Source organism: Tupaia chinensis, unplaced genomic scaffold (genome assembly GCF_000334495.1).
Source record: "Tupaia chinensis unplaced genomic scaffold, TupChi_1.0 Scaffold000606_1, whole genome shotgun sequence".
Lineage (NCBI taxonomy): Eukaryota > Metazoa > Chordata > Mammalia > Scandentia > Tupaiidae > Tupaia > Tupaia belangeri.
In genome coordinates, this window is record NW_006160124.1 from 189,141 (window position 1) to 200,218 (window position 11,078).

General features: G+C 39.2%; 1 protein-coding gene across 6 annotated transcripts in view; it reads left to right on the top strand.

Annotated features, from left to right (window-relative positions):
* LOC102478068 (phosphatidylcholine translocator ABCB4) overlaps positions 1–11,078 on the top strand; it is a 91,105-nt gene that overhangs the window by 40,225 nt on the left and 39,802 nt on the right. For all 6 annotated transcript variants that reach the window (XM_006158730.3, XM_006158729.3, XM_014591682.2 and 3 more), the window contains 5 exons: positions 330–440; positions 644–769; positions 4,318–4,521; positions 4,868–5,038; positions 6,696–6,857. In XM_006158730.3, the coding sequence (XP_006158792.1) occupies positions 330–440; positions 644–769; positions 4,318–4,521; positions 4,868–5,038; positions 6,696–6,857 (774 nt within the window). The remainder of the gene's footprint in view (positions 1–329; positions 441–643; positions 770–4,317; positions 4,522–4,867; positions 5,039–6,695; positions 6,858–11,078) is intronic.

Below are 11,078 nucleotides of genomic sequence, written 5' to 3' on the forward strand. Positions count from 1 at the left end.
CCCACACACACACACGCACAGTGGGAGTTTCAAGCCACTGAGTCCAGGACTCGAACTCCAATCAGCCATGTGGAAAGGTTTCCACCACCTTAATCACTATGCCACCTCCTGTTTCCAAAAGCCTATTTTTTGAAAAGGAATATTTCCCTAACACACACACACACACACACACACACACACACACACAGGTGCACTTCACCTTGTGTTCTGTGTTGTGTGGGGAAGATTATACCACTCCAGGCCTATTTTGGAACTTGCTGAATCCTATTTCTTAAAAATGTAATTGTTTGTCTTATGATGAAATAGTCATTGAATTTTGTTTTATTTAGAATCCTAAAATTGACAGTTTTTCAGAGAGAGGACACAAGCCAGACAGCATTAAAGGGAATTTGGAATTCAATGATGTTCATTTTTCATATCCATCTCGAGCTAATGTCAAGGTACTGTGAGTAAAATTCATAGGAATTCCTAGGTCGGGTTCATTATTTAATCATCATAAAAAATATTGCCTGTATTATTTTGTGTGCTTTTTCCTTTGGGAATTATATGGTCCTTTATTTGATATATTTTACTCAAATTTGCGATTGAATTGATTTACTCCCTTTGTAGAGCTCTGTGATCATGTGTGTGTTTTCCCTCATAGAGCTTGAAGGGTCTCAACCTGAAGGTGCAGAGTGGGCAGACGGTGGCCCTGGTTGGGCACAGTGGCTGTGGGAAAAGCACAACCATCCAGCTGATTCAGAGGCTCTATGACCCTGATGAGGGTACGGTAAGTGGGAAGAACCAAGTTCTCCAAAGTGGGAAGCTGGGTACAAACTGGCCCTTTGAAACTGATTTTGTAGTTAGAGAATGACATGGGAATCCAGTTTAGGTAACGGGACCACAGAGCTGCAGAGCATCTGGCTCGTGCATTCGCAGCCAGGGCTGGTTTAATAGGTGTGTCCCACAGAAGCTGTAAAAGCTGCAGAAGTTAGGCAGCATTCTTCTGTTCCAACTGTGGTTTTTTTTTTCTATTTTTTTATACGTTCAATCACTGAATATCATAGCTTGCAAAATAAATTTTCCCAGCATGAATACACTGTAATTAGTCCAGTGAAAGATATTTTCATACACATTATCAAAAGATAATTTTCCATTTTTGTGTTTTGTATCCCTTAAATGTTTTGCTTTTTTCTTTTTCCCCCTTGATTCCCTTCCTTGGACCTCCCCCAACTGTGTTTTGTTTGTTTGTTTGTTTGTTTGTTTTTATTTCAAGTTCTTTTATACATTCAATCATGTTATTTACCTTGCAAAGTGAATGTTCCAACATGTGTACATTTCTCAGCAGTCCAGTTGATAATACTACAAAGTTATCTTCCCAACTGTGTTTTTAATAACCTACTACATTACTGGAGAACAGTCATCCAAACCCCTGTGAGAATTGTTTTCAATGAGCTATTGAGTTTGGTTAAACATATTCCATAGGGCCATTGTTGACGGCCTCATAACTGGGGTCCCCAGGTATCTAACACCACTGATGAAATTCAATAAAGATGTTTTAAGTTTTTCTTAAGTTTTGGAATATCTAAAGGGGAAAGTTGAATAGCCTCTTAAGGAACTTATGTATCTTAAGAACCTTCTGGGAACATGGGAAATAATAGCAGCCTAGGGTATACTTTTGTGCCTTTTAACTTTTTGTTATGAATTTGAACTTATAGGAAAGTTGGAAGTAGGGAACTCATTCTTATCTTTCACCCAGATGTGCTCCTTGCTTATATCGGGACCCACTTGTTCCATTAATTATCCTGTCTTTCTCTGCATGTCTGTGTGTGGTCTTTCTCTGCAAGTCTGTGTGTGTGTTTGTGTGTTATACACACACTTGCACTTCAAAATATATGTCCTAAGCAGAGAGACATTCTTTAAACAACCACAAACAGCTCTCAAAACCAGTAAATTTAGCATGAATGCAAAACTGAATCCAGTCTATATTCAGAATTTCCTCAGTTGTATAAACTTTTGGACATTGACTTTACTTGACACTAACTTATATTGTAGTTCAGGGGCTGGATAGTGGCACAGCAGTAAAAGGCAATGCTCTGTGATGTTGACACGTAGGAAGGACACCAGTACACGTCTGGAGACATTTGGCAGGAGCATGTTCATGAAATGGCACCAGCTGAAACTCAGGGTGGATGACAATGTCAAAACCCTTTTGGGATTTGTTTTTTCTCTCTCTCTCTCTTCCTCTCTCTCTTTCTCATTCATGGAAGAAATAAATGAATAAATTATTATTTTTTAAGGGATTTTTGCTCTCTTGGTGGAGAGATAGAAAGTGAGAAATCATCCTCTGGGAGAGATGGTCATGTGGCCATCCATTCTCCATTCTTCTTTCTGGATTCTAGGCACACAAGCACATGCAAACAGCATGAATTTCAAGGCACCAACTCCAGGATTCGAACTGTGGTCTACCACATGGGAGTTCAGTGCGTTAGCCACTAGGCAACCTGCTGGCCACAAACCTAAGATTTTTTTAAAACTACTATTTAAAATTTATGAAAGCAGATTACAGATAAGAAGAAAAAGGGGGCAGAGGGAAGCTCCCTGTGGCCTAGTTGTTAAGGGAATAGGATTCCATCTGACTGAGTGTTTTTAGTCCCAGACTCAGTGCTTGAAAAACATGCTGCACATGTGTGCATGCATGCTCCAAATCCTGAAAAAATGGAGAAAAGGAAGAGAAAGGATTGTAGCATGACCATGCCCCATCAGGAGGTACTTTCTCCTTCTCCCTCTGTCTCTGGCAAGTGCACACACCCTCTGGAAAATTAAAAAAGAAACAAAAATATAAAAAGGCATTATAATAGAGCACTGATCTCAGGAGTGAATACAAAATTGTCTAGGATACAGAGATAGGTTTTTTTCCCTTTGTTCATGATAGACTTGGGCACATGCACACAACGCAACAGCAACTGAGAGAAAGAGAGGGGCACTCTCCACGGCCTAGCTATGCCATGATCCCCTTCCTCCAGCCGGTCAAATCCTGAGTCCTCATGTACATGCCCGGCATATTTCGGGATAACTGGGCCAGAAACTTAAACCACAGTTATCATGGGATCTGTCTTGTCTAAAGCAACCTATTGCTCCTGTGCCAGGGAGCTGAGCCAGAGACAGGGTCTCGCCATGTTAAATCCTGCCCCAGGTTAAATCCTGCTCATCTTCCTTAGCCAGATTCCCAGGTACTTGCAATAGCACCTGGCATGGTATTCCAAGTACCTGGGAATCAGTAATCCTCTTCTTTTACAATGAATTTTTGTAGGAAACCAAATGCCTAAGAGTTGGGAAATACTAAATGGTTCAGTAGAATATATGTTCAGTAGAATAAAACACCATGCCTCAAAAATGATATGTAGGGAACCAGCAGTTAGCGTAATGGCTATGTCGCTGGACTCCCACGTAGTCGACCGCGGTTCATGTCCCGGACCCAGTGGCTTAAAACTCACGCCGGGCGCGTGTGCGTGCGTGCCCAAGATCCCAAGAGGAGAATGGAGGAGAAGGGATTGCGGCGTGACCATCCCCCCTGGGGGGTGATTTCTCGCTTTCTGTCTCTATGTCTCTCTCTGTCTGTCTGGCGAGCACACGCGCCCTACAGTGAAAATCTCTCAAAAAAAAAAAATGATATGTAGACTAGCCAGATAAATGGACATTTTTATTCAAATTTAGTGTTGATAAGTAAAAATAATGGCATGCCTAAAACAACCTAAAATATTTTATGGAAAGAAATCCATCCATGAAAAACTGGGCATGTTTGTGTGTGTGATAAAATCCCAAGAGGAGAGTGAAGTTTTGAGGTGTGGCCATCCCCCCAGGGGGTGATGTTTTACTTTTTCTCTCTTGTACTTTCTCTCACTCTCTGGTGAGTGCATACACCCTATGGCAAAGTTATAAAGAAAGAAGAAAGAAAGAATGAAGGAAAGAAAGGAAGAAAAAAATGTATATAAGAAGTAAGTATCAGGGGCCACATGGCTGGCCATGGTTTGAGTCCCGGACCTGGTGGCTTGCTTTCTCACTTTCCTTCTCTCTGTCTCTCTCTGGTGATCACTTATGCACTGTAGCCGATTTTTTTAAAAAATGGTGATGAATAAAATTAATTTAAAGAATATCAGAAGAGAGTATAATTTTATTTTTATTCTTACATATTGCTATTTCCTTCCGATGGTTATTTCTAACTGCTAAAATAAGTTGACTATTCACTGAGACAGTTTTTCATAGCATATTGAAGTCCTGAAGCTTTAGATATCAAATGGTTTTAAATATTTCATAGGAAATATTTCTTTCTTTCAGATTAATATTGACGGACAGGATATTAGGACCCTTAATGTAAGATACCTGAGAGAAATGATTGGAGTAGTAAGTCAGGAGCCGGTGCTATTTTCTACCACAATTGCAGAAAATATTCGCTATGGCCGTGGAAACGTCACCATGGATGAGATCAAGAAAGCTGTCAAAGAAGCCAATGCCTATGACTTTATCATGAAATTACCACAGGTAAAGGGTCTGATAATGTAGTTGTGTGAGAAGTTAGAATTTCATCTCATGGGACTGAGTTCTTCCTTCCAAGGTTAAGTTGATGATATTTGAGATACAAGGTTGTCTGACTTTGCTAGGTTAGTTCCTGAATTGTGCGGTTTGAGGTCTGAAGAGGTTAGTCTGGTATATAATATGACATTTTGTATATGTTAATAGTTTTTCTATAATTTGCTATTTATTTCTTTTGTTATTCCTTATATGATACAATAGAGTAAAGCTCCATGTTGTCTTCATGTATTTCTATAGACTCCCTAGCCTCTTTAATTAAAATACTTTGAGAGCTGTCCTATGTTTTCTGTTGTAGAAATTTGACACCCTGGTTGGAGAGAGAGGGGCCCAGCTGAGTGGAGGACAGAAACAGAGAATCGCCATCGCTCGAGCCCTGGTTCGCAACCCCAAGATCCTGCTGCTCGATGAGGCTACGTCAGCCTTGGACACAGAGAGTGAAGCTGAGGTACAGGCGGCTCTGGATAAGGTCAGTTGACCCTAAACACCTGAAGGAAAAACACACTCAGGTTTTTATTGAAAATTCTTGCCAGTGCTTTAGGAGTCTTGATTGAGCATCATAAACGTAAGGGCAAATGAAGCTTCCTCATGGGGCTTTGGTGTCTTCTCCTTTCTGTTGGGTCACATTGTCTGTTGGGTACAATACTATCTGCAGAGAGAAGTGACTGGTCCTGGTTTGCTTGCTTTGACCATGTTGCCATAAGCTCAGGTCCAGGCCAGTGTGATGAGCCATTTAGCTTTTTACTTGCACAGGGGTTATGGATTTAATCAAAACTGGAGGAGAGCTGAACTGGATCCACAATACAATGGTAATTAGCTATTCAGAAAAAAAAAAAAGACAGGTCTCACATGGGATACATCAAACTTTATTCCTTTTTATTGCTAACTGATATTCCATTGTATGGATATACCACATTTTGTCAATATGTGGATTTTTCCCCTCTTTGAGTTATTATATATTAATTTAGCCTCTCATTTTTACTTTATAATTGAAGGACTTAGTAGAATTAGGCTGTACTCTGATAACCATCTATTAACAGTTTTATTGTCTCAGTAAGAGTGGTCTTAAAAAGCTGTTGGCCTAATAGGGCCAATGAGTATCAGAAATGGTAGCCATTATTAATGACATAACATTAATAATTTGATGGGTGGGCCAGCAGTTGGCATGATATTTAAAGTGCTGGATCTCACTGGCCAACTCTGCAATCCAGTCCCACACCTGGCAGCTTTAAAGACATGCTGGGCAAGTGTGTACGTGTACCCAAAATCTTAAGTGGAAATGGAGGAGAAAGGATTGAGGCATGGCCATCCCCCCATGGGATGATTTTTCTCTCTCTTTCTCTCTCTCTTCCTTTTTTTCTCTCCCCCTCCCTACAAGTGCACACATCCTGTAGCAAAAACACTTAAAAATAAAATAATAATTGATGGTCATTATCCAGGTTTAGATGGCCATTCATAAATCCACCATGTGAGGCTTCTGAACCATCGAAGAAGTGAGTTGTAGATTTTAGCATGCATAAAAATCACTTGGAGCATTTGTTAGAGTAGTGTTGGTTCCACTCCAGAGATTGTGATTCAGGTCATCTTTGAACTGTAATTTGAACAATCTTGATTCCGAGGTACTTTTTCACTAAACTGCCTGCATATGTCTTTGAACTGTAATTTGAACAATCTTGATTCTGAGGTACATTTTCACTAAACTGCTCCATCAGATTGCATCAGGCCCTACAGAAGTGCTATGGAAAAGACTGTCATTTGGCAATTACTGCCCTAAAGTATTTCTTCTAGCAAACCATACAATTCAGAGCTAGGGCTCCTCAGAAAAGTGTAAAAAACAACTTGAGAAGGGCCAAACCTTGGCTTCTTTTTCTTGAGTAAACACTGACATTACCATAGGTTTCCAGAATAATTCATCTTTATAATTAAGGTGTCTGGATTAGAACTCAAATCCAACTTTAATCTTTTATAGAAGAGTTATGATTTTGCCCTAATCCCATAAAGGTTGGGAATATCAGCCACTCTCAATTGCTGTTAACAGCTACCATCCAAGGGCTTAATTCTACATGTTTAGTGACAGTGTGTCAGTTCTATAACCCTGGGGCACATTTTTGCCATTTCCTGTTTAGGCAAGAGAAGGCCGGACCACCATTGTGATAGCACACCGTTTGTCAACAATCCGAAATGCAGATGTCATCGCTGGGTTTGAGGATGGAGTCATCGTGGAGCAAGGAAGCCACAGTGAACTGATGAAGAAGGAAGGGGTGTACTTCAAACTTGTTAACATGCAGGTATCTGCTTCTCAGCAATTTTTCTTGTTTGCTCCTCAAAATAGTATTCTGTCAACTATTAAAATAGGATGTAGGTCATGCCATCCTGAAAAAGGAGACACTTCAGGAAGATGCCTGAACACATACATCTGAGACTTTAATTCAGACTCTGTGAAAGAGAGAATGGAGAGGAGAGAAAACAAAGAAAAGGGCCAAAATAACATGAATGTGTCCTTAGGCCAGAGAGTCTTAATTGCCTAGAGAATATATCCAAAGTAACTGGTCCTTTGCACCGTAAGGTTAGATATGATCAGAATGGTAGGAGGAAGAGGAGGATGCCAGGCTCTCTAATGGTTGGAGGAGGTCTCATGTGATTTAAAAATGCTTCCCAGATGGGGGCCAGCAGGTGGCATGGTGGTTAAGGGTGCTGGACTCCCAAATAGCCTACCATGGTTCAAGTTCCGGACCTGGTAGCTTGCTTTCTCTCTTTCTCTCTCTCTCTCTCTCTCTCTCTCTCTCTCACACACACACACACACACACACACACACACACACACACACTGTCCCTCTCTGGTCAAATTAAAATTGCTAAAAATAAATAAAATAATTTTTAAAAATGCTTTCCAGATGATCCTAACAAGACCAATTGTAAAAATGGTGAATCTAGAATCTGAGTAGTTTGGTTATCTTTTTTTAAAAAACTGTTTGATTCCTAAAACAGACTCTATTGATAATTATTGATTTGTCTTAAACAAAACATGTTATTGTGCTTAGTCACTTAAATATACAGAATTAGCTAAAAATGTTTTAGTCTATGAATATGATTAGTTTTTCTTTATTTATCTATTTCTTACATGAGAGGGGGAAGGAGAGAGAGCAGACAGACAGACAAACAGGGTTCTCATGCCATGATCCACCCCCAGACTCAGTCAGCCTGGATTACAGACATGCATGTGCCTGGCGTGCTCAGGGAGTTACTGGTATACCCACCTTGGGCTTTTTTCTTTTTCTTTTTTTTTGGAGAGATTTTTGCTATAGGGCGCGTGCGCTCACCAGACAGACAGAGACAGAGAGACAGAAAGCAAGAAATCACCCCCCAGGGGGGATGGTCACGCCGCAATCCCTTCTCCTCCATTCGCCTCTCGGGATCTTGGGCACACATGCACATGCGCCCGGCGTGAGTTTTAAGCCACCGGGTCCGGGACGCGAACCGCGGTCGACTACGTGGGAATCCAGCGACCTAGCCATTACGCTAACTGCTGGTTCCCACCTTGGGCTTTTTTCTTGTGGGTCCAGTTGCATCCCCACTGTGCCACTACCTGGTCCTCTATGAACATGATACCTGTGTTTGTACACACTTATCCAGTTGCTTTGATACAAGTGTGATTGGTGTGTACACAGGTATTTTTGTTCTTTCTTTCTTAACATTTCACACATACATCATCCAAGCACTGTCATTTTAGTGGGTACTAAGCAGTCTACTACATTAAAGTGAGAAATTAGTCATTTCTTTGAAATTGGACACTTGGTGTGTTTCCAGTATTTCTCAAATATAAACATTGCACTATGAGCAAAAGTAGGTTAACAAAAGTTAAGTAAAAATTTTTCTTGTCTTCTGACAAGTAAACTCCTCTGAGTCTCAGTTTCTACATTTAGAATACTAAATGAGAAGTTGTAAGTTTAAGAAAAAGCACCTTAATATGCTAAAAACACACGTATTATTTCTTATTCAGTTTTGTCTTAGTTTTGTTTCTAAGAAAAATTATCAGTGTTTCTCTGCTAAGTAGATGATTAGCTCTTAGTGTTTCTTTGACATATATCTTTATTTTCTTTCTAGTTGTAAAGGTAATGCATTTTCCCCTAAATTTTATTATTATTATTACTATTAATTATTTTAAAGACAGGATCTCTTTTTAATTTTTATTACTGTTATTATTTTTTAAACATTTGATCACTATACATCACTTGGCTTGTAAGGAGAATAATACATCAGAACAGTCCAGTTGAGAATACTGTACACATTATCACCAACAGGTAATAAACCATATCTGTATCCCACAAATGTCTTGGCTCTCTATTTTCTCTTTTTCTTCTTTTTTTTTTCTATTGAGAGAGCTTTAGTTATAGGGTGCATGCACTTGCCAGAAAGACAGACAGAGACAGAGAGACAGAAACAAGAAATTACCCCCCCAGGGGGAATGGGCACACCACAATCCCTTCTCCTCCATGCTCCTCTCAGGATCTTGGGTGGGCACGCACGCACATGCGCCTGGGGTGAGTTTAAGCCACTGGGTCTGGGACTCGAACCACAGTTGACTACATGGGAGTCCAGCAACATAGCCATTACGCCAACTGCTCGTCCTGGCTCTCTGTTTTTTCTAATTTCCTTCCTCATATTCTTCCCTTCTCCCACCCTCCTTCCACACTGTCTCTCCAGCATCCGTCCAACTATTTTTCTCCTTTCATGTCCTCCAGGATTTCAATCTCTATCATAGAGTTTGGACAGTCAGTATATATGAAGTGGAGACATACAATATCTTTCTTTCATAGCCTGGCTTGCTTCACTCAGCAATACATCTTCCAATTTTGACCATTTTCTATCAAATGCCAGGGTATTGTTTTTATAGCTGAATAGTATTTCACAGGGTATATGTGCCACACTTTTTTCAATCCAGTCATCTGTCCATGGACATTTGGGTTGGTTCCATGTCTTAGCAGTTATGAATAATGCCACAGTAAACATCAATGTGCAAACACTTTTCTGATTAAGAATTCTTCTGTCCTTTGGGTAGATACCAAGAAGTGTAATTACTGGATCATATGGCAGTTTGAGTTTTGTAGGTCTTTGGGGAATCTTCATATTGTTTTCCACAGTGGCTGGACCAATTTTCATTCACACCAACAGTGTAAGAGAGTTCCCTTTCACAACCTGTTCAATAAAATATTAACTATATGTTTTTTCATGTATGACTTACTGTGTTGAGAAATGACCCTTCTATACTAATTTTGCTAAGAGTCTTAAATATGAAGAGATGTTGTATTTTGTTAAATGCTTTCTCTGCATCGATTGAAATGATCACATGGTTTTTATCTTTATTTCTGTTAATATGTTGTATTATGTTTATGGTCTTGCATATGTTGAACCACTCTTGCATCCGTGGAATAAAGCCTACCTGGTCGTTGTGAATAATCTTTTCTCTATGTTGTTGGATACAATTTGCAAGTATCTTGTTGAGAATTTTTGCATCTATATTCATCAGAGATATGGGTCTTTAGTTTTCCTTTTTTGTCACATCTTTATCTGTTTTGGGAATCAGAATGATGGAGGCTCTGTAAAATAAATTTGGGAGGTTTCCTTCCTTTTGAATCTTTAAAAAGAATTTGAGTAGAATGGGGGTTAACTCATCCTTAGCAGTTTTGTAGATTTCAGAAGTGAAGCCATCAGGTCCTGGGGTTTTCTTTGTTGGGCGGTTATTGATTACTGATTCAATCTCATGGCTTGTTATGGGTTTGTTCAGGCTATGTCCTCCTGATTCAATCTTGGTAGATTATATGCGTCTGGGAATTTGTCTATCTCCTCCATGTTCTCTTGTTTGTTGGCATATAGTTGCTCATAGTATCCTCTAATAATGTTTTGTATTTCTGTTGTGTCTGTTATAATATCTCCTGTTTCATTACATATTTGATTTATCTGGTTTCTTTCTTTCTTCTTTATCAGCCTAGCTAATGGTGTGTCGATCTTGTTAATCTTTTCAAAGAACCATATTTTGCTTTCATTTATGTTCTGTGTAGTTCATTTGTTTTCTATTTCATTTATTTTTGCTCGAATCTTTATTATTTCTTTTCTCCTGGCACTTTTGTTATTGTTGTTGTTTTCCAGTTCCCTGAGGCATAATGTTAGGTTGCCTATTTGCCACGTTTCCATCTTTTTCTTTTGTGCACTAATTGCCATGAATTTCTCTCTTATGACTGCTTTTCCAATGTCCTATAGATTATGGAAAACTGTGTACTCATTATCATTTGTTTCCTTATTTTTTTTTATTTCAGACTTAATTTCTTTGTTAGTTGAGAAGTCATTCTGAAGTAGGTTGTTTAGTTTCCATGTGCTTCTGTATTTTTGAGGATTTTTTTCTGAAATTAACATCAAGTTGAATTCCATCATGATCAGAGAAGATGCTTGATATGGTTTCAAGCCTTTCTGAAAAGGTTGTTTTTTTTTTTTTTTTTTTTTTTTTTTTTTTA